Source organism: Lissotriton helveticus, chromosome 1_1 (assembly GCF_964261635.1).
Source record: "Lissotriton helveticus chromosome 1_1, aLisHel1.1, whole genome shotgun sequence".
NCBI lineage: Eukaryota > Metazoa > Chordata > Amphibia > Caudata > Salamandridae > Lissotriton > Lissotriton helveticus.
In genome coordinates, this window is record NC_136057.1 from 1,252,675,378 (window position 1) to 1,252,699,599 (window position 24,222).

Sequence of the window (24,222 nt, forward strand, 5' to 3'; positions counted from 1 at the left end):
CACCCTACTGGACAAATTCCCAGCGATGACCCCGACGGGAGGACCCTCCCGATTTCAACACTTCCTAACCGCTTTGGGTCTGGTGGATGTGTGGCGGCATGCGCACCCTCAAGAGAAGCAATACACCTTCCATTCCACTGTACACAATAGTTTGTCGAGGATTGACTATTTTCTGACACTGGGAGATGGCATCCAACACGTAGACACCGTAGACATCCACCCTAGAGGCATATCGGACCATTCGCCAGTCTCACTGGCGATTTCCACCCAAGAAAAATCACGTAGACGAATTTATCCCATACAGGCCGCATACCTTAAGATTCCCAGGGTCAGGAAGGCACTCAAGACTGCGACGGCGCACTATTTTGAGGAGAATGCAACGTCGGTGCCTACAGCAGCGACTTTGTGGGAGGCATATAAGACAGTGCTTAGGGGCCAAGACATAGTTTCGATTACGGGTCACAAACGGGAAAAAGCGGCCGACCTAGCTAGTCTGGAGCTGGCGCTGGGGGAAGCTACAGTAGCGCACGAAACACACCCGGGGCCTGTCACGTCCCATACCCTACACATCCAACAACAAATGTACACGGAACATTTACGTCATCAAGTAAGGGGACAAATTACTGACACGCAGCACAGAATCTACGATATAGGGGACAAGGCTGGTAAGATACTGGCATGTCTAGACAAAAAGGGAGGGAGCTCCAGAGGTATCCAAAGAGTAAAAGACAGAAGAGGGGTGGTTCACACGAGTCCCGAACTAATAGTAGAGTCACTTGCAGATCACTTTGAGGAGGTGTATACGCCGGACGGGGGGGGGGGTATCTGTTGACACGGCCAGGGCGGCATTAGACTCCATCCAAATGCAACCACTTAGGCCGGAGAGTTCGGCGGATCTGGACGCCGATATAACTAAGGAAGAAATACAGGGGGCCATACGAGCGTTAAAGCCTGGGAAGGCGCTTGGGCCGAACGGCATTCCGATAGAATGGTACCAAGCCACGTCGGAGTAGCTGAGCAAATACTTACTTGATATGTACACGGAATGCTTGGAGAAGGGCGAACTTCCCTATGACCAAAAAGTGGCGTCTATCGTCGCAATCCTCAAACCTGGGAGGCCAACGGAGGAGTGCACTTCCTACCGCCCTATTTCTTTGCTTAACGCGGAAGTTAAAATACTGGCCAAACTCCTAGCTACCCGATTGATGGCTCATCTGCCTGACCTTATACATCCCGATCAATCCGGGTTCATGCCGCATAGAAACACGGCAATGAATTAACGCAGAGTACACGGGGTGCTGGCGAGGGCGGAATCGATCCCCGAACCGGCGGTCATACTGGCACTCGATGCGAAGATGGCCTTCGATTTGGTGGAATGGAATTATTTGTTCGAGGTCCTGACACGTATGGGTTTCGGACCCAGGTTCATAGCATGGGTCAGGCTGCTCTATACCAAACCAGTGGCCCATGTGGTAGCAAATGGCCACATTTCGAGAACATTCCCGTTGAAGAGAGGCACCCGCCAAGGCTGCCCTCTGTCGCCGTTGCTCTTCGCAATCGCCTTGGAACCTTTAGCGAACCTGATACGGACTACTCCACTGCTGAAAGGAATATCCTGGGCAGGGGGAGGGGAAGACCGCCTCTCACTATACGCGGACGATATGTTAGTGTACTTGACAGAGCCGGAGTGTAGTGTTCCAGCGCTATTGGCCTTTGTGATGACCTCGGGAAGGTCTCGGGATACACGCTGAATTGGACTAAATCGCAACTGTACGTCTTGAGGGGCCCAGTTCCGGCTCTCGACGCAGGCTGTCCCTTGAAGGTAGCCAGCTCCTCCTTTAAATATTTGGGAGTCCATGTTACCATGGATCCGTTGGAATTTGCCCGGAAGAACTTGATGCCACCCTTAGAACGGCTTAAACAGGACGTTACGAATTGGGCAGGGCTGCCACTGACAATGCTGGGTAAGGCTGCACTCTATAAGATGATGTCACTGCCCCGTTTTTTATACATTCTAGAAAATACTCCATACCCGGTGGAACCAGGCTACTTCAGGAAAGTATCGGCTTTGGTGGCTGGCCTTCTGTGGAGTAATCGTCCGTCGCGCATTGCGCAGGTGAAAATGCAAAGGGGATGGTATGACGGGGGGATCGCACTGCCTAACTTGAAACTGTACTACTGGGCGGCGCAATTGAAGCCCATAAATCAGTGGCTGCATGCTCCCCAGAGCGACCCGGCATTCCAAGCAGACAGGGCGCAGTTGGGCACCAACACTTTACTAGCCCCTCTATACGACCAACGAAAGGTACGCAAACTGGTGGGGCCCACGAAACTAAACGCAATGCTATGGCACACTGCGCAGACAGCCCTGGGGTGGAAAGGAAAATTAACCAAACTCACCTCACTGTGGGACTCTCGGGCACTGGGAAGCCTGCGAAACAGCAAGGGTTTCTCGCACTGGGATACCATAGGGATATCTACGGTGGGAGACTTATGGGATCGAGGCACGGTGGTCCCCTTTGAGCAGCTGAGGGAGCAATACGAGCTGGGACCTCGAGAGTTGTTCCGGTATGTCCAGATTCGGCACGCACTACTTATGGCCATTCCCCCCGAGACAGAGGTCCTAGAGGCTTCTCCACTCGAGGATCGCCTTCTCAAGGACTTCATGCTGGAACGGGCGACGTCCCTCGTCTATCGCAAGTTACTTAATAACTTACCAGACCCGATGACTGTCCTGCAGGAAAAATGGGTTGGGGACGTAGAAGCTATGGACGAGGTTGACTGGAATGCAGCGCTGGCGTCGCCTAAAGAGGTCGGCATCTCTGCTAAGTTCCGACTGGTACAATTAAAAATTCTCCACAGGGTGTACTATACTAGAACGACGCTACACCTCATACGCCGTGCTCAACACCCATACTGTCTCCGTGGATGTGGTGAAGAGGGCACGATATGGGATTGCCCACGCATTCACGACTACTGGAAGCGAATAATGCGCACAATATCACAGACGGTGGGGACCTCATTTGTCCCGGAGCCACGAAAGTGCTTACTAAATGTATGGGGGTCTAACGATTTGTCCAGGCACGGGCAGCAATGGGCTACCCTGGGCATGATAATCGCGAAACGGGACATAGCGCAAAAATGGGGAGTGGCAGAGGTGCCAACAAAATCGCAATGGTGTATGAATGTGGACAGGGTGATGATTACAGAAAGGGCGGTATATGCAAGCCAGGCTTGTCCAAGGAAATGGAACAAGATATGGACCACATGGAATGTATACAGAGGGGAGATTTGTGAACTCTTGCCAGAGGAAGACGCACTAGCATCAGATGATGACGAGGTAGATGAATAAGGGACCCTAGCAGTGGGAGTGGGGTGTGAGGTGGCACGGGCAGGGAAGGGTGGGATGAGAAACGACGGGTAGGCTGTAGATGGGACGGACAATACACTACACCAGAGGGAACACGCACACATGACCATACACGGGCATGGATATCGCGGCCCTAGCCGTTACCAGGTGGATTGACACCGCTTTCCTCAATAGATGCACTACCGGACACATTTAGTGTTAAATACTGAGTTCACTGATGACCTGAATGTGGTTTCTTCATTGTTACGTTGTTTAATGTTATAAAAACAGAAAACCGAAACATACTAGATCAACAAGCTGCTGCGACTTCTGCGCTTTCAATAAGTTGAAACACCGAGCTTGGCGGCCGATAGGCGACACTCTACTGCTGCTCGATGCTTGTCTCTATGATGCCGCGGCCGGCCCACTGGGTTGTAGGCCTATAGCTGTGTATAATGTGAAAGTGCAATAAAGTTTTTGAAATAAATAAATAAATAAATAAAGCTGTAGAAAACAAATAGCTCCACCTGGTGCGATTGCGACATTGTGAAAGCAATAAATCCAAAGTACGACGCCAACTGTGAGGAGCATGGCATTACACGGATCCCCAAACAAATAGTACCTTGGAATCAAAGTTTGTGACGATGCACGGTGTCATGGATGTGAGGCATCAGTGTCGAGGTCGAGGCTGGCTCCCTGGCTGCTACGTAGGAGGAGAGGCATCATGTCCGTGAGGAGGTGATGTGGCAAGTCCAGGTCAGGAGAAGTTAGTTGGGTCGGTTCCAGTGACAGTGCAAAATTGGGGAGTTTGTGGAGCCACCCTCTGCAGTTACCGGTGCCGTGATAACAGAATGCAGGTGCTGGTGATGACGGAGTCAGTGCGAGAGCTGGCGTCCGGCATGGTCGATAACTGCAGGTGTCGGAGCTGCAGTGCCGGCCAGGCGGTGGGTCATGCACTTTACGAGCGGTGCCTCTGGCCTCTGTGCAGGTCACGGTATCAAAGCGGCGTCGCTGATGGCATCAGAGACAGGTTTTCTTGCTTCTTTTAGGTTTCTTCCAGCTACAACAGCAGGAACAACCTCCAGAGGCCCAAAGCTGGAATAGGCACCTCCTGTGCAGAACTCTCAGCAACAGAGTTCAGGGATGCTGGGGGTAAAGCCTTTGTGTCCCTGAGACTTTAGAACACGAACAGGAGGCCATCACACACAGGCACTTGGTGATTCTTCTTCAAGCAGGTTCACAGCAACGTTCCAGTGTTTGTCCTTTCCTTGGCAGAAGCAGCAACTGCAAGCCAAACCCACATAGTCCACAGCAAAGGGGCAGTACTCCTCTTTCACGGCTCTTCAGCTCTTCTCCTTGGCAAAGGTTTGTCTTGAGTCCAGAAGTGATCTAAAGTTCTGGGGTTTAAGGTCCACTACTTATTCCCCATTTTGTCTTTGTTCTTCTTTGTGCAAGGGTCGCTGAGCCCAGTCCAAACCAGTTCTGTCCTCACTGGTACAGTATGACCACAGGGGGTGGAGTTAGCATTGTGCAAGGGAGACAGGCCCTATTTTGGTGCAAGGAACATTCCTCCTACGACTCTAAATGCAGCCAAGGTCAATTCAGCTCAGCCCTGAGTCATCCAGGAGGGGCCAGGCACCCCCCCCCGTGGCTGTCTACAGTGAATGCACATCTCAAGCCCCTGTCACTCAAAAACCAGACAGTCAATCCACAAACAGGCAGAGGCACGCAGAATGGTTCAACACGTAAATGGCTACTTTCTAAAAGTGGCATTTTCAAACACACAATTTAAAAACCATCTTAACTAAAAGATGTGTTATTACATTTTTAGTTCATATAGCCTAAACTTTATTTTTCTATCTTCTCCCAATGTGAAGTTATACTTGTTAGATGTCACAAGGTACCTCCCATGTTATCTTATAGGGCAGATAGCCTTTCAATAGTGAAAAACGAAATACACTGTATTTCACTATCAGGACATGTCACACACACACACCAGCACATGATTTACCATTCACATACACTGCACCCTCCCCATGGGGTACCTCAGGCTTACCATAGGGGTGCCTTACATGTAAGAAAAGGGGAGGTTAGGGCCTGACAAGTGGGTACCCTTGCCAGGTCGACATGGCAGTTTAAAACTGCGCGCAGACATTGCAGTGGTAGGTATAAGATACCTTTTCAGGGCTACTAATGTGGGTGGCACAATCAGTGCTGGAGGCCCACTAGTAGCATTTGATTTACAGACCCTGGCACACTTAGTGCATTTTACTATGGACTTACAGTAAATTAAATGCCACTCATGGCTCAACCAATAATATCACAATATTCTACAGAGATCATATGCACTTTAGCACTCATCATCAGTGGTAAAGTGCCCAGATTTCTACAGCCAACAACAACAGGCCAGGAAAACATAGGAGGAAGAAGCAAAAAGTTTGGGGATAACCCTGCAAAAAGGGCCAAGTCCAACAACATCATTATTTATGGCAAGTGCGTTGGCATGTCAGACGTCATCTGCACAGGTTAATGGTTTACTGCACTTCTTAGGAAGAATATATTCTCCCACATAGGAGACTTTGGACCATATGTATCATTCAAAATTGCGATCACAATTTAGCCAAGTGGGATGTATGAATGGAAAACAGCCTTCCAAAATAAGGAATCACAAATGTGTGATTCCCTATTTTGCAATTGCATTTAAGGAATCGCAAATTGCGATTCCTTAAATGCAACTTCAAGTTGGTGGTAATTTGCGATTTCTTTCAATAATTCACTTTTTTGCATGTTTCAAAGTGCCATGTGGTGCAAATACATGTCCTTAGGGCATGTATGTGTGCCACATGTGCACACATGCACATTTCAGGGAGGCAACAGGGTGTCCTTTTGACACCCTGGCACCCTTGAAATTGCATTCTCAATTTGCGATTCTCTAATTGAGAATCGCAAATTGAGAATGTCTTCCCATTCATTCCAATGGGCCTCTAGGCCCATAGGAATCCATAGGAATGAATGGGGAGGTATTCCTTAATTGCGAATCACAATTTGCAATTCGCAATTAAGGAATTTGTAGGATTCGCAAAATTATTTGCAAATCCTACATACAGTAGTGATTCTCAAATAGCGATTCTCAAAAAATCGCTATTTGAGAATCGCATAACCATAGTTTCATACATATGGGGGCACATGCATCATTGGTTTTTGCATTCGCAAACGGTGCGAATCGGTAAAATCGGCCGTTTGCGAATGCAAAAACCATTTTTGGAATGCATCAAACTTTGTTGCACAATTCGCTTTTTTTTGCACTTCCAAAAAAAGCGAATGCATTTAAGGAATCGCATTTGTGCGATTCCTTAAATGCAATGCATCATTTTTTCTAAAATAGCGAATTTGGAATTTGGAAGTGCAAATTAACACGAGGTTGAACCTCGTGTTAATTTGCGAAAATGTTTACAAAAACTAAAAAATGCATTTTTTAAAGTGTCATGTTACAGACACACATGTCCTTAGGACATGTGTGTGTGAAACATGCACTTTCAAAAACATTTCAGGGGTGCAGGGGGGGGTCCTTTGGACCCCCCCTGCACCCGTGGAATGCATCAACAAATTGCGAATTCTTAACTGCCTTCCCATTGACTCCTATGGGCCTTTTGGCCCATAAGAATCAATGGGAATTGCGAAAATGCACTTTGGAATTCGCTATTTATTTGAGAATCGGTAAAAATTGCGATTTTTACCGATTCCCAAATAAATAGTGAAAAAAATGATGCATAGCATTTTGCAATTCTTAATTTGCGATTCGGTAATTTTCGCAAATTAAGAATCGCAAATGCTATCAATGATGCATGTGCCCCATGGCCCTTTGTTGATTAAACTAGCAGGCATGTTCAAGTTAACACTGAAGAGAGATCAATACATTTATTACCTTGTCAACACAGCGTCTTTTAACAATGTGCATGGTAATTAGCCAGACAGCACGAGCTCTCACAGCAGTCACTGAAGGGACAGACGGATTAAAGGACTGAGAAGTGTATGGAAACTGTAAAGTCATATGAAACCGAAGCAAGGGTATCAGAGAGGAGAATTTTACAACTAAGACAATTTAACATGAACTACAACCGCGCCGACAGGCGCTGCCAGCACTGAGATGGTCAGAGAGCGCAACCTCCACTGGCACAGGCCGGCGCTGTGGACAGAGGACGCAGGGCGAAGCAATCCTGTTCATTTAGACTGAAATAAGGTCGGACAGAGGGCAGCCGGGCCACTAACAAGAGACTGATGGAGAGTGGACGCAAATACAATTAGACTTTAATTCTGGATTACTTTCCAGAACAATAAATATAATGATATTTGAAGGCATGACCATCGGATTAATAATGGTGACGAACATTGTGCCACTCCCTGCATAAAGTATTGCAGATAGCAGCGCTCGCCTATGATTATGAAAAACATTTTCAGTGGGATACAAAGTATCAGAGCAAGTCTGGTCATTTATCCCATCGGGCATTTCCCGGTGGCTGGAGCCATTGGAGCCTTTTTATTTAAAGGCCCAGGGCACCTGCTAGCGCTTTCATCACTGTCTCCAGATGTTAACTTTAGAAGGAACAGTGGGGGTTAGGAGAGGAAGGAGAGGGAAGGGAGAGGGGGAGGGGGAGGGGGAGGGGAGAGGGAGAGGGGAGAAAAGGGGAGGGAGAGGGGAGAGGAGGGGAGGGGAGAGGGAGGAGAGGGAGAGAGAGGGAGGGGAGAGGGAGAGGGGAGAGGGGAAAGGGGGAGGGGAGGGGAGGGAGGGGGGAGAGGGGAGAGGGGAGAGGGGAGAGGGGAGGGGGAGGGGAAAGGGGAGAGGAGGGAGGGAGGAGAGAGAGACGCAGCCGGGAGAGAGAGAGGGAGAGGGAGAGGGAGAGAGGGGGAGAGAGAGAGAGAGAGAGAGAGAGAGGGAGAGAGAGGAGAGAGAGAGAGAGATGAGAGCGAGAGAGAGAGAGAGAGAGAGAGAGAGACAGAGAGAGAGAGAGAGAAAGAAGCAAAAGAGGAGGAGAGACAGAACAGATGGATGAGAAGAAAGGGAAAAGCACTAAATCCAAGAGGGAGGAACAGGAGCACAGCTATGGTTACACCTACAGGCATAAGGAACCAAAGAAGCAAGGGTGCGAGCCAGGACAAAAAAATGCAAACCTCATCACAGGAGGGAGGCGGAGTAGGGCAGATCACCCCCAAAATCCCAAGCCAAAATAGGGTAGGGGTTAGTCAATGCCCAAGAAAGAGGGCAGAAGCTACCACTAGCAGGGAAGGAATGAGCCAACACTAAGTAGAACTGTACAGGGAAACCAGAGAGCATCCCAGAACCATTAAGCCTAACATGTAGAGAGTGGACATTCCACACATAAACCAAGCAGTGCACTGTATCACACCAAGACACAAATAGTCAGCTCCTGGGCCTGGCTGTGGCACAGCACAAAGGAAAAAAAACAATGCCCAGGTAGAGGCACAGCACTGGAAGGAGCAACTCAACAAACCTAGAACATGACCCTGCTTGCCTAGTGAATTTTCTGCACTCACTGCACACCGACCTAGCAGCAAAAGTGTGCTTGGGCATTAATAGGGAAATGACCTCTGAATGCTCTCTTAAGTGCAGAGTGCACCAAGGTTGTATCTTGGCTCTGTTACTTTTTATCGTCTATGTAAATGGCCTATGCTCCCATCTAACGTCAACCCCTGTAGACACCCCTCGGATCGCATGCACCCAGGTGTTTGCACTGCTTACACTGACGACGCGGTCCGACTAGCACGTACTCTGAATGCTTTACAGGCACTGGTGGACCACTTTATTTCCTTCATGAGCCATCTTGACTGAGTCACACATTTTGGAAAGACTCATATCATGGGTCAGCCACTCAGTAGTGTAAGTGACTGCAGCTTTTAGGAGTAATTTTTAACTCTATGGGTTCCTGGCAGTCACAGCTAAACAGCTCGCTTCTCAAACCTAGCAGAGCGGCCGGAGCAATTTTTAATTTACCTAGACCCATGGGGATAGAGACCATTTCCCCTCTTTTAAACATCTACGATGGCAAGTGTGTCCCCGCCGCCACGTATGGGGTAGGGATCAGCGGCAATCATAACATTTCACCTTTCAAAGTTCAGGAAAACAGTATTTGTTGGAGCCTCTTGTACCTTCCATCAACTAGCTCCAACTTTATTTCACACTGCGAGTTAAACCTGCAATGTATAACGAATAAGGTCAATTTGGCCTCTCTGTAGCTGTGGGTTAGTGTGTGGGTTAACCCGGATACGTCGCTACGTAGAGATATTATTATGGATTGTCTCATTTTGGACAAAGGATGCACAATCCTGTGTTTAGATTACAGCTCAAAAACCTTTTGCGCTCTGGGGCTGTCCATCCTATTCACTACCCCTCTGAGCATAAAAAAAGACTATAAATTTAGGGTTAAGAGCCACTTATTAGAGTTTAGTGCAGCCAGAAGGCTGCAAACTAAACTGTGGAAATACTCTGTGTAGGTCTTTTTCTTCAGTTGAACCTGCCCTTTACCTATCCTTAGATGTCACACACTGGGAGAAGTCTCTCCTCTTCTGCTTTAGAACAGGTATGGTCTGGCGGCTCCTGTGCTTTGGGGAGACACCAGCCCCTTGGGGGAACCAGCTCCACCTTGACCTTGCGACATGTATTCCTCTTAGACAGCCACACATAATAGGGGTGTGCTTAGAGGTGCCTGGATGGGCCATCACTGACAGGATGGGAGGGAGGAGCTGGGCATAGCCCCACTTACACTTGAATAGGCTGAGTCTGGCCTCCACACAGAGGGCTGCATACCCCTTGTAGTTAGTATGTAGTCAGGACAAGGAGGGCAGAATGCTCTACAAGCATCCCACCACTTCAAAAGCAGAACATGGCATAAATACTGGACCTCAGACACCTACTATTCAGTATACTTCTGGATCTATGGATACTTTGCCAGGAAAAAGGACCGCTGTGCTACTGAAGGACTGTCCCTCTGCTGGACTGCTACCTTGCTGGACTACATTCCTGCTGGACTGCTGCCATGCTGTGCTGTTCTGCTGCCTGCTGCCCTCTTGCCTGGGGGAAAAGGACTGGACCTGCATCTCTTGAACCCAGAAGCCCAGAGGGACCGCAAGGGCTAGATGGCTGGCCTCCTGACTTGAGACCCAGGGACACAAGACTCCAACAACCTTGCTACTGCACCTGGACTCTGCCATTTGTGAGTCTACCTTGCCAAGTACTGCCATCACAGTCCTTTACCCTTCGAAGTGGGCCTAAGGTGCTCTGCCAGCCTCTGTAGTTCCAGCATCTCCTCTGCTCAGGAAATCCCGGCAGAACCGATACATTGAGGCTGCTGCGTGGATCAGAACTGATGTAAAGTCTCGCATTTCAGCCCATGACCGCATCGAAACCACCACTGCATGAGACATCCTTTGTGCAGGGATTTGCATCCCTCACTGACAGCAGTTTCAATTATACCACTTGACTCCACATCACAGCCTTTCAGCTCCTCAGGAACCGAAACATCGCCCTGACTGAGCAACATATCCCCCTACTCTGGAATTCACATTGAAAGCCCGTATTGATGGGATCTTTGACAACCATGCAGCAGGACCTCACACCACAGCCTTTCCGCATCTCAGAAGCAACACATTACTTCATCTGCATGAAACATATTCGATCCTCGCAATGCTCAGAAAACCAAGGTTTAAGGTACTCTGTTCAGTAGTAGTAACTGAAACCCTGCAGACTGCCTGCGCTCCATCGCAGTCAGTTTGAACTTGTGACTTTGTCCTGGTCTGGCACGACCAGATAGCCACAGTTGGTGCTTTACGCCATTTGGTGGTATTTTTACTAAAAACAATTTAAAATTGATTATCTCCGGTTCTTCCAATTGGATTTTTCTCATTTTGGTCTTGTTTCTAGATATTACTTTAGGGTTGCTTGTGAGTTCACCCTGAGTAGAACTGTGGCTGATGCTTGAGAAGGGTTTCATCCCCTCAACCAGTAATCCAATTTCTTAAAGCAGGTTTTCTTTTCTGGATTGTGCCACCCCCCTTCCCAGGGGTACTGGACGTCCCTTCAGGGCACCACCAGACACCTAATTCTTTGGTTGGGGCTGAATGGGCTGTCCTTTGTGTGCATTAAAGTTTTGTGGTAAGTGCAATGAAACCCAATTAACTTTCTAGGAACTGAAACACAAATATCTGCAATATCAATAGCATGAAGCATCCCCCTTTGAAGTGTAACAATGTGAGCCCCCATTCTTTGGACTATGCAAGGCTGATCCTTTCTTGGCTTGCATCTGTCTCCGGGGTTTCAAAGACTCACATTTGTGTTGCACAAAAGACTTCTATTAGGTAACTATGGCCAAAAGCTCCTATGTTAAATCTTTTCATAGTGCTTAGCACATTAGCAGTATAATCAGGAGTGTGTGAAATTGTTTTTTTGTGAAATTTTGTGAAATCTCCCAGATATTTTGTGAAATTGCACTTTTAGAGAAAAGAGTGGTTTGTGGGAATATTGCGTGACTTTTTTCATGTGAGCGTGCACATCACAAAAGGTCTTGTAAAAGACCGGCAGGAGAATGGTTTAACCAAAGAATGTGTTACAGCGAGACGTTTAATGCCCGCAATAGCCCGCTGAGAGCAAAAATTTACAAATTTCACAAAAGTAAGAATAAAAATTAAGCACATTTCACCAGCCTAATTGAAATTTTCCCAAGAGTAATTATAATTAAGGCTCCCTGTTTCCAGTTTTTACTAATTTTTACAGATAGATACAGACAGAAAACATTTATTTTCGTGTCTGTATTTATTTTTAAATGTGGCTAACAACGGAAATGGGTTGCTTTTTGAGTAATTCCAAATATTGTCAGCCATGACTGCCAAGCCAATAGCTGTTTGGATTGATAAGTAAGGGGGTTAAAAAAGAAAGGTCTTTTAGTAAAGAGGCTTGAACAGATATACACAAGGTTGATACTGAAGTTTGCATGTTTTCATATAAGTACATTGATTTATCTTCAACAGGTGTTTGCAACATTGAAACTTGGCAGGCATTCAAGCATGAGTGCATATTTATCGATTAAATAAATGTGGAAATATACTAATTTCAGCTTAATTTTTTCACAAAACTCTAAATAAATATGGATAAATACAGATATAATTAGCAAAAAATAAATATGTGTTAATACAGACGGAAATGTAAAAAAGAATAAGTACCATAAAACCGGGAGCCCTAATTATACTAGTTTTGAGGTTGTTTCTCTGGCTGGGAAGGCGACATAGACTTAGAAGTCTGAGGTGCAGATTATTGTTGTTAGGGCATGAAAATACTTTTATTTTATAATGTAAAACACTTGCTGGACAGTTATAAATTGGTCTTAAAGTGTTCTACAGATTTCTAGGTGTCCAAACCTTTATCACTGTATCACCCAGTTAAGTTAGCCAGCTACTGCTTTGCCTCATTACCCTGGGAATATAATGTGCTAAGAACGTGGTCATCTAGCTTGGGATCTGGTAATACTGCAGGCCCAGGACACCAAATATAAACGACTCAGTCATCACAAATGAAGGTCAGTAGCCTGACTGGCCTTGAACCCTGGGAACTAGGTTCTCATATACCTTTTGACAAAGTTCTGTGTATTGCACTGATATTATATAAACACTAATATATGTGAAAATGACCAATTGTTTAATGAATAAATACATAAAAAGGGATATAATGTAAAGAATTTGTATAAATTTATTTTTTTTATTTTGTTCTAGGTTCATTTTAGTCAAGATACCTAGTTGCTCCCTTCCCTCTGCACTTACATCTATAGCTACACATACCTGTAGGTGTCTGCCTCTGCTCAACTCCTACACCCAAATCCTAATTATAAACTTTAATTAAAAAAAACAAATATGTACAGTGCTTCAATGCTATTTTAATTCTTTATTAAGACCTTACATATCTGACTGCCCCAGAAACAAATCTTACATTTCACATTTTGAGTTTTTTATTAGACTATTAATTTCTTGTGGTTTCGTAATGTAGACACACTACGACTAAATACTTCAATTTTAATCCTATTTTTACCTGAACATGGTCATTAAAATGCTTGAGTACACACTGTATATGAAGATACCGACTGTGACGTTACGCTCAAGCATACTACACAAAAATTGGTCCGTTGCTGACCAGTTCACCAAAGAATTCTGTATGTTATAGGTTGTTACAAAATGTATCTCGATTTACAGGATAGTGATGCATAGAGGATTATTAATGGTGTAGCTAGCACCGTCCCTTTAAGATGTATTTATAGCTCCTATAGTTTCTGTAAAATCACATTTTCCCTACTCTACCAGTTCTTGCTTCATTCATCTGGAATCAATAAAACAGTGAGCAGGATGAACAATTACAACAGGACCATACAAAAAGTAAGCAATTAAAGCAATTTCTCAAAGGGTCAAAATATGGAGTCCTACACCATATTGAGGCAAATTAATTTCTTGTATACTATTTTGACACTGAATATGTACAGTCATTGCGTCCATGTCTAGAGTCAGTGCCAAAAGTTAGCACCTTGATGAAAATCAGAGACAACATACTGAACTCTAAGAATTATAGGGACTATGGGCGGATAAACAAAGCCTGCTTGGAGTGTCATATGTCTGACCTGAACATGGCAACTTAGATAAGATTCCTTCATGAAGGACAGAAGAACTTCTCTCCCTCTGCTCTTTCAGAGGAAGATCTTCACCCAAAGTACCCAATGGTCATCCTATACCTCCGTGTCCTGCTATTATGTCAAGCCACCTATGCCTTTGGAAATGTTCTGCTGAACCACAATGTCACAAGAAGAAACCTTCTCCCCCTTCTGAGCTTCAATGGATTAAAAAACACAGCACAATGCCTTAGTTATCCCTGCGCAAACCATTAGCACAAATTCAAATATTACAATATTTTGGCAGATAGGTCCAGTGAGTTGAAAGCACACCTCTAATGTACACAATGATCTGAAGGTCACACGTTTGCATCTTGGAAAGTTCAGCTCAGCCTTTTATGCTTCCTAGGTTGGTAAATGTAGCCTCATTAAATTGCCCATCAGTAACATCTGTTATTTACAACCTAAAAATAACAGAAGAGCTGAGTGAGGCCCTATTTTAAAAAAGTTATTAATATGTTGAAGCCAGTGATTAATGCTTTCTTGCTTAGATGCAGCCGAAGCTACTAAAGTATTATTGTAAACTGTACACTTAATTAGGATTCTCCTGCTTGAAATGTGCCTGCTTAAATAATACATGGATAACTTCCGGAAGCAGAACAGAAAATCATTTGAAGCCTTATATTCTTGATGGCCAAATATTTTAGTGTTGCTAAAAAGCCACACCCGACTCTCCAAGTTTGGATGTAACAGAGAAACATCTTTATTTCTGTTCAATAATCAAATCCCTCTATTTTCAATGGCATTTAGCCATCAAAGGGTTTATCCAGTATAGAGGAAAAATACAAATCTTTGCTACATCACTAACAATCACCAAAGATGGAAATTTCTGAATCTTCCTTTGTTTAATGTCTGCTTGGGTTTGGAGAGATATTTTGACATCTTTTGCTGGAGGTTCCCTTTGTATAAACTCCCTCAAAGAATGCATCTAAACACTATGCGATACATTCAAGCTACTTTATGTGAATAAACTAAAGGATCCCAAACAAGATTATTTAAATAATACTCTTTCATTCACATTTTCAATCACCAAGGTATTTTCATTGAAGTACTCAGTTTTAATGTTAACACCATAAAATGCCTTTGCATCACAGGCACTTAAATGTAGACTAAAACAAGAATACCCTAATTACAAGGTGGACAGTTTTATGTTTGGGGAGACTCTTTGGCTCTAAATAACATTTCCATCAAGTATCCCCCCACAACAATCTGGCTATTATGAGTATTTGTCTTCAGAAAGGGGAATAGCTTGGAATTCCCAGGCCCAAATCCACATGCAGTGCCCCATGCTGGGGACAAATCCACTTCTGTTTCCCACCTACTCTGAGTAGATAGTAAATAGAAGCGTGTTGTGGAGGTCATTGAAGGTCTGGGGCAGAAGTCAGGGAATGGAGGGCATCAAAGGGGAGCAAAGGCTGTTGGCTAGCTCAAGGCTGCTGTTCTATGCTCTACATATTCACAGCAGGGTTGGGCACAGGCACGGGCCAAGTCCGCTCTGCGCTTGGAACCTGAGCCTCATGGGATTTTATCAGGGTCTCGTTTTCCTGCACTGGAAGATCCAGGGCCTGTTTCATTTGGGTGAGGCGGTATTCCACCCGGGAATACCACTTGCTCACCTTATATTTGAGCCCTATAATGTTTATTTGGGGAAATGTTGGCAGATGTCCCATCCGCTCTATTTAGAGCATGCATATACCCTGTAAATAGGGTGTTGCATCCACCTCACTCTAAATAAGCCCCAAAATCTTCAGTGCTTTAAGGCATACAATCAAACATATTTAAGTAAATATACCTTTCTGTCTGCTGGGAGTTTTACCAATCCACCATTCTTTCATATCATGTAAAGCAGTTTGCACAGATTTTGCTACTTTTACTAATTTCTTGGCCATCAAATGAGAGAATTGTTTTAATATGTAATTAACTCCCACATAACCCGAACACAAATTACTGATAGCTCCAGCATTGCAAATCTTACTATCTACTACAAATAACATCATAACATATTTTTGTACCTACCTATGTTAACAGAGCAATGTAACATATTGTTACTTTTCTTAGGCTTTGACAACCTCACTCAATGTATTACTTTCTTTTTAAATAGCACATGAAAACTCTACAGGCAATAAAACAGACCTCTAAACCTCTGCTCTTCTCGTTCTCCGAGAGAAAATCTCAAAAACATGCTTAGGATCAAATCTGTTTTTATCACAAACTGTCTCAGCTAGCCAGTCCCAAAGTGCAACCTCTCCTCGTGGCATGAGGGTCTTTTCCGAAGAGGTGTGTCCATTCTTTTTTCTTCGGTTTTCCAGTAATTTCTCTCCACATGCATTGGACGCTGTGTGCATAAGAAAGTACAGCCTTTTTCTTTTCAAGGAAATATGTCGTTCTGGTCCAGGAAATGAAGCGTCACTGGAGTCAAGCTATCCTGGCTGAAGACGGCTGATAGCCAGAAACTGGTCCTAGGATGCTTGATTCCGGTCCAGGAAAGACATGGCTTGGCAGTTCGGGCTGGACTGTTCCCATGAGGCACAGGGTCAAGGCTGATTTGCATATGGCCATGTCTGAACTGGGGTGGTGTGGAGTGCAAAAAAACGATGGATTTAGGCCCAGATCTTTGTACTGGGGTGAATGTATGACATTGTTCTGCATTCTGTCCATCAACTGTTGTTTTTGCATTTGTCACCACGAGTGGGGTGGGTATGCTCAGACGTGAGTCCCATGCTCTCCACACCACTGGAGTCAAGCTATCCTGGCTGAAGACGGCTGATAGCCAGAAACCGGTCCTAGGATGCTTGATTCCGGTCCAGGAAAGACATGGCTTGGCAGTTCGGGCTGGACTGTTCCCATGAGGCACAGGGTCAAGGCTGATTTGCATATGGCCATGTCTGAACTGGGGTGGTGTGGAGTGCAAAAAAACGATGGATTTAGGCCCAGATCTCTGTACTGGGGTCAATGTATGACATTGTTCTGAATTCTGTCCATCAACTGTTGTTTTTCCAGGAAATGAAGCCCAACACATGACAAATGACATACTTTCAAGTGGTAAAGTCACTCATTTGCTATATTGCAGTGTTCGCGCCCATGCCAAACTGAGAAACCCCTTCCACACTTTATCAACAAAAATAAAGTAGTACCTTTTTTCTATAAGTGTGCAAACATGCTTGCACAATTGAGTAATGTTAAACTGGGAAATAGCAGACCCATGAAATTACAGAAAATGCAGAAGAACAGCCTTACATAAAACAGGTTATTTTTATAATACAGGAAAGCCTGTACTATATGTATACAAATTTGCCTCTAATTTTCTAATCAGAGTCCAGTTGCGACATCAGTCGCCTGTAATAAGAAAGTGGCATTGCTGCGCTACTGTAATAACCTATTACAGGTGAGCTGTCATGTTGCAATGGCTGCTTCCTGAGATAACTGACAGTGTGAAAGGCAGGTCACTGAGCAGAATTAAAAACTCTTTCTTTTGATCTTTTTTCTCTGTAAATTTACTCGCACTAGCTGGCATAAAGACATTTATTTACTGCTCTACTGGAGTTCATTCCAACATCTGCTGCATGTTACCATCTGTTGTCAATTACAGGCGTTTTGGAAAGTGACTTACATTACACGGTTTATATGATTTTGCTATATATCACGAGCTGTATACTGATGTGCTTATTTTCTCATCACATATTCCCAGGTATTGTACATCTGTGCAACCATAATAGCGCTTCTATCTGAGGACAGAGAGCCGTGACCTGGGCTGATTGTGGTAAGGGCGGTGACGTGAGCAGGTACTATATATAAACAATACAACACCCTCTGGTATAAGATATAAGATTATCCAAGTAAACTCGGAGCTCGTGGACTTGCAACACCCTAATAAAATACAGTACAGAGTATTTATTGCCATAATTCATTATTCCCATCTCCCTCCCCCCCCAACAAAACTGAAAGCTGGTTCTGCCTTACCGAGAGGAACCACATATATATATGTACAGCGACCATGATACAGGTTTTTAATGCACTGATAAAACACTCCTGGCTGTGGGTGACTGATGGAAAGTGACCATCGACATAGAATTAAAAAAATTATAAAATTGGTGAAAATATAACAACAAATCGATGCTTAAATATTCTGCACAAAACAATTAAACGCAGCTGGAAAGCGTGTGCCGGGGCATAAGACAGATTTCTGAAGACTGGGGCCGAGTTTCAAGCCTTCTGCAGGGTAATCCTCAAATCTCACCTGTACTTTGTGCAGCTGGAGTTCGGGCTCGACGGATCCGCGGGATTAAGGGTGACGGGAGGGGAGACCTGAGCTGACAGCAGAAATCCCGAAGCAAGGAGGGAGAGGGCGACCGTGGTGCCTGCAGAGGGACAACAGACAGGACAGCTGTTTGCATTTCATATGCCACAGTATGGAGAGCAAAGATCACAGCATTAAACCGCCCGCCAGACAGAGACAGCACACAGTAAATCTGCCTTGCGAAGGCCAAGGGAAGATTAACTCCCTTCAACACAGCCAGGGCGAGGCGTTCTCAATTTGAGGTTTCTTGTTCTACAAGCCTGTGTTGGACAGGCCCCTCTTTCTCTGTGCCTTGTTTTATTTTTCTTTCACCTTCTGTATTTTATTCTCGGCTGTTCTTAGTAAATGTATGTTCCTGTTACAGGGGAGATAAGCATGTGTGGCTAGCGCCAGGAAACACGCATTAAAAGGGGGCATTTGTTCTTTTTAACCATATAAACAAGATAGTTGCTTGAGTGAAACAACACTTTCATACGTGTAGCAACATTCATTTTTAGGTCTTGCTTAAAACAGCCTCTCTGCTATATACCTCATGGTATCAAGAATTTTAATATGACTAAAGTACATATGAAGCAGTGCAGGATAAGGGGGTTTGGGGCCAGACCATTCAGCTATTGGCTCTCATGTGTTTTCAAAGGTTTGCCATTGCTTCAATGGGTTGTCCATCAATCCCATGGCTTTTCGTGGAAGATTAGAGTGTCCCACTTCTATACCCATTGGTAAAAGGATGTAATGAAGCAGTTCTTTTAGCTGTGACTCTCTCGCCCTATCTCTACCCTGCACCCTGGTACACGGGTTTCAACGGATGGTGCCACTACCAGAAGCTCCTTTGAATGCAGAGTGCCCGGCCTGAGGAACATAATGTGGTTGAGCCACTGTGTCAAGCAGCTGAAATCAAAAGGGCCCTCAGTTGGCAATTCACAAATGCAAGACCCATGCATCTTTTGCCAATCCCAATATGGCATCACACTGGGCACTCAGTAGACACCATTTTGCTGCCTATGTTTCTGTTTCCTGGTCCACCCATGGCCAGCATTTGCGATCTCTCATCATTTCAGTGGCGTAATGCAAAATTATGGAGCCCCCTTGCAGAATCTCTATCCCCACAGATATTCATTGACCTTGGGCTGAATGGGGCCCCCTTGAAGTTTTGGGGGGGCCCTGGTGGGTAGGCCCTGCATCAATTCGGAGCACCTTATGTTGCGCCTGCCTCGTTCCCCCTACACGATATTTGTTTTATTAGTAATTTTAAAGAATTAAACAGGTAAACAGTAAAACATTTCTGTTGTGTTTTTGGTGTCCACAGAAGACTCGGACACACAAAGGTTAGTGATCATGTAACTCTATATTCTTATCAGCAAGGAGACCACATCTCATGCCCCTGCTTCCTTTCTTGCTGCCCTTCCATCTACTCAATCCCCTCACTTTCGGGTTCCTAACTTTCCCTTTCTGCCCTTCCTTCACTCTTTCTCTCTCTGCAGGGTCCTGGGGCCACACTCATAACAGCTACCATTACATTAAAATTACATCATGTTTTCATTTAATTTAAGCGTTCTTTCATTCTAGTTTCTGAGCAACTCTCAAGTGTAAAGCTCCTTTCCAAGATGACAGTCAATTTTTCTTACAACATAATGGGATTTCAGCGTTTTATCTCCTATGTATTTCCATGGACGTCGGACAAAAGAGTAGTGTTACATATGTATGCTGATGGGGTATTAAGTTCTAACCCAATGGCAAAAGTACTGCTTGAAGTCTCCCTCCCAAAACCTCAAAGGACTTTAGACGCGATCCTGGAGAGCTGCTGATGTCATTTCCTGATCGGTGGCAGTAAGATGATGGCTGTCATGGATCGTCTGTTTTGGAGAATTCAGCCTGTTATCCAATATCCAACAACATTAGGAAACAAGCCTTTGCCAATAACAATTTAGTGAGAAAGTGATACCTATTGGCTTTGCAAAATCTTATTCTTTCTTTGTTTCTTCTCTGATGGATCATTATTCCAGTATGCACACACTTGTGAATGAAATGGTGATCTGATAACTCTTAAGGACGACAATCTGTAAAGATTCAAGGAGCCTTCATAAAATTAGCATATGTATTTATTGACATCATCCCGGGCCGAGCTAAATGCTCACCGGCTGATCCTCTTCAAATTGTCCACATTCCGCTTAGGTCAGCAGTGACCTCATTAGATTCCATACCCCCAATGCTCGGGGTCAGCTGTGACCTCATTACATTCCATGCTCCCAGCATTTCATGTCCTTATACAATCCCAATTAAATTTTTGAATCATTAGAAACTACTTTTTATTTTATTGTGTTTGCTCATGATCTCTTTATCCGTTGCACCTCTCCCTGCTCCGACTGCAAAGGGTTGTCTTATTAATAGTGTCCTAGGCACAACGTTTTTTACAGGTGTGATTTTACATCACACGTGAATTAAGTCACAACTCCCACTTGTGCAAAAACGTGATTTACACCTGAGCAATGTAGGCGGTCATAAATTGATAATGTAGTGCCAGTTTTAATGTAATTTCAAGCAGCAGGCGTTCCCAGGGATCGTCCGAGGTGTGGCCAGAGTAATCATATGCATATGTGGTGAACAATCACTCATTTCCAACTACGTGGATATTCACAAACATCGGTATTGCATATGACACTCTTTTCAAATAATCTATGTCGCATCTGAAACCAACGTTTGTACGTGCTGCTAAAATTGGAAAAAAGTGCATCAAATAGGAGTGCAGAACTGAGATGAGATGTTTGTATTGACTGCTTTTATGATTTTATATGCCTAAAATCGAATAAAGCTCGTTTTGACTTGAATGCTCATAGTAAAGGAGGAAGAAAGAGTGTTCAACAAACATATTTCAGAATGTAGAAAAAAAGATAATCACAAATTAAAATACAGACTTTTTTTGCTCCACAACCCTAAATCTCAGATAGAGGCTCACAAAAAAAGTATAAATGATCTTTTCCTTGTATACTATTCCCTGGCATGTGTTTATTCGGCAGAGAATGTTGCCGTTTCACCTGTTGGAGTAGTGAAGTTCAGCAAATGAGTGTAACAAGGATAAGTCATGCCCAGTAGAGGACACAACATACACCTTCCACAAATTGCACCTGTTTTCGTGAATATACTCATATATCCTGTGTTGTTAGTGGCTATTGTAGCAAGGGTCATTACTGGGACTTCCGTTCTTTCAGTAGTGCCAACTTCCTGTCCCTAGTTATATGTGTAGCTCTAAGAAGTGTTGTGCTGGAAATGTAAACTCTCTCTGTAGTCCTGACTTTGCCTTCCTCACTCTGAACGGAGGCAGGTTTTAAAGTTAGACTTAAGTCTGAAGCACTGATGAACAACTAGACCTGTTGCGGAAGTGCACATTACAAGGCCCATGCTACTTCCGCTTTAGGATACCATCTAATTTATTCATTTATTTCCAAATTTATATAAAGCAATTTACATTTGCAAAGCACCAAATATTCAAAGCATCCATGTGCTGTGCGCTCACGGGAAGAATCTGGATTTCCGGGCATGTGAAGGGCAGGGCAACAGACAAAAGAGAATGGGCTAGAATGACAGAGTGGTAACCTGGGCCGCTTTAGGGCAATGCGACCGGTGCAGCAGCACTCGGTGCTGCTGACCTTTGGAGGGGGTGCTGACCTCAAGGAGGGGGGGGGGGTGGTATGTTTAGGAATAACTCATGATTGTAGAAATGAGAGGCACTTTTGCTCGGTGGTATTGTGAGAATCTGATTAGGCGCTCATGAAGTGTGGCGCTGCCAAAAATGAGTGTTACACCAGGCGCCACTAGCGCTGGTGGTAACCAAATGAAGAGATGCTGTGCCAGTGTCCTTCAGAAAACAACACAAGCCCCGTACCCTGCCTCAGTTCTGGCCTGCATCATATGGAAGTTGGTGGAATTCTCAAACATGACTAACTTCTTTGCAGACAATCACTTTTGGGTTTTTGTTGCATGCCGCTGTAAGTGACAGCTCCTTCAATCTCCCCAGGAGATCCCATGTCCCATACCCTGCAGTGCTTCTGAAATCTCTGTCAATAGGGTATGTAAGTAGATGCTAGTACTTAACACAGCTAGGGCAATGTTATTTAAAAAATGTTCAAGTTAATTCCATTTGTACTTTTGATCGCCCTATCTCTGCCAAATATGGCAAATTTTTTAGCACTTCATCAACTTTCTTTAAATGTTCAACAAACTGGAATGGCATGGTGAGCAAAAAAACTATGGATTTAGGCCCAGATCTATGTAATGGGGTGAATGTATGACATTGTCCTGCATTCTGTCCAGCAATTGTTCTTTTTGAATTTGTCACCCCGTGTGGGACGGGTATGCCCAGACGTGGGTCCCGTGCTCTCCATGCCACTGGAGTCAAGCTATCCTGGCTGATGAGGGCTGAAAGCCTGAAACCGGTTCTAGGATGCTTGTTTCCAGTCCAGGGAGGACCTGGCCTGCCAGTTTGGGCTGCACTGTTCCCATTGGGCGCAGGGTCAAGACTGATTTGCATATGGCTGGGTCCAAATTGGAATGGCATGGTGAGCAAAAAAACGATGGATTTAGGCCCAGATCTCTGTACTGGGGTGAATGTATGAAATTTTTCTGCTTTCTGTCCATCGATTGTTCTTTTTTCAGTAGGGTGGTATGACAGAGGCACTCATGGGTAAACCACACGTGCCCCTACAACACAGCCCAAACCGCAAATGCGTCTAAACCATGCATTCCTTTACCACGCATGCCTTTACCACGCAATTACGTTGTAAATCCATGTTTGGTAAGGGGATATGCATAGTTAAGTTTGCCAATACAGCAACCCTCCTCCCGCCCTAAGCCCTAAAATTCTATCCCCCCTACCTCGCCCCCCCACCCCCCCCCGGAGGCCTTAAACATAGCCCGTCCTGCCCTCAAAGCTCCCCCTTCCCAACCCCGCCCTGAGGTCTTCCCTCCACGTTGCCAGGAAAACTACCCCTACTCCTTTCCCCACCCTGAGACCTAAAACCCACACCCCCTTAAAAAACGATCCGACCTCCTTCACCCTGAACCCTAAAGCCTATCCTCACCCCTAAACCCCCCAAAACCCAACCCCAGCCCTTAAAACTACCCTGGCCCCCTCACCCTGTGTCCTAAAACCTACCCTCACCCCTAAACCCCTAATACCCAGCCCTTAAAACTACCCAGACCCCCTCATCCTAAGCCCTAACACCTACTCTCACCCCTAACCCCCCCCCAAAACCAGCCCCAGCCCTTAAAACTACCCCAACCCCCTGAGCCCTAAAACCAAAAACTTGGCCCCCTTCCAAAATTACCCTGAGCCCTAAAACCAACCCCTATCCCTTTAAAACTGACCCAGCCTCTGCCCCACTTACCTGTCAGTATTCCTGTTGGCTTCCCGTTCCAATGCATTCTACTCCCAACACGTCCCCTCTCAATGCTTCCTCCCAGTCTCCATCCGACAGCAAGACCGTGCACTGCCTTAACCATGCTTGTGCATGGTTAAGGCATATGTGTAGTTAAGGCAAGTGTGGTTTAGCTTGCGGGGAAATGGCAAGAGTGGCTCAGACCTCATAGTAAAGGCAGTTTCCCATTCATCAGTGGACTTTCCTATCCCCATCAGTAAACAATACTTCCAGTCTAATCCCAGTTAGTATTCAGAAATTTGACTGCCGCCTTCATTGCAATGATCAAAAGACATAACAGCATTGATCTTACATAAATGCCACTCAGTTGTCCCATGCAGCCTGTCTGTTTACTGCCTGTAGCCGGCCTTAGTCTATCACTGACTTTACTAAGGCTTTTCTTATGTATTTAAGATCGACACACATGGGCATTATGCCAAACCCCAC

At 45.0% G+C, this 24,222-nt stretch overlaps 1 protein-coding gene across 1 annotated transcript in view; it reads right to left on the reverse strand.

Moving 5' to 3' along the window:
* The window catches only part of SLC2A13 (solute carrier family 2 member 13), a 1,480,845-nt gene that overhangs the window by 434,855 nt on the left and 1,021,768 nt on the right, over positions 1 to 24,222 (reverse strand). Inside the window, exon 6 of the mRNA XM_078680010.1 lies at positions 18,305 to 18,425. Within this exon, the coding sequence (XP_078536136.1) occupies positions 18,305 to 18,425 (121 nt within the window). The remainder of the gene's footprint in view (positions 1 to 18,304; positions 18,426 to 24,222) is intronic.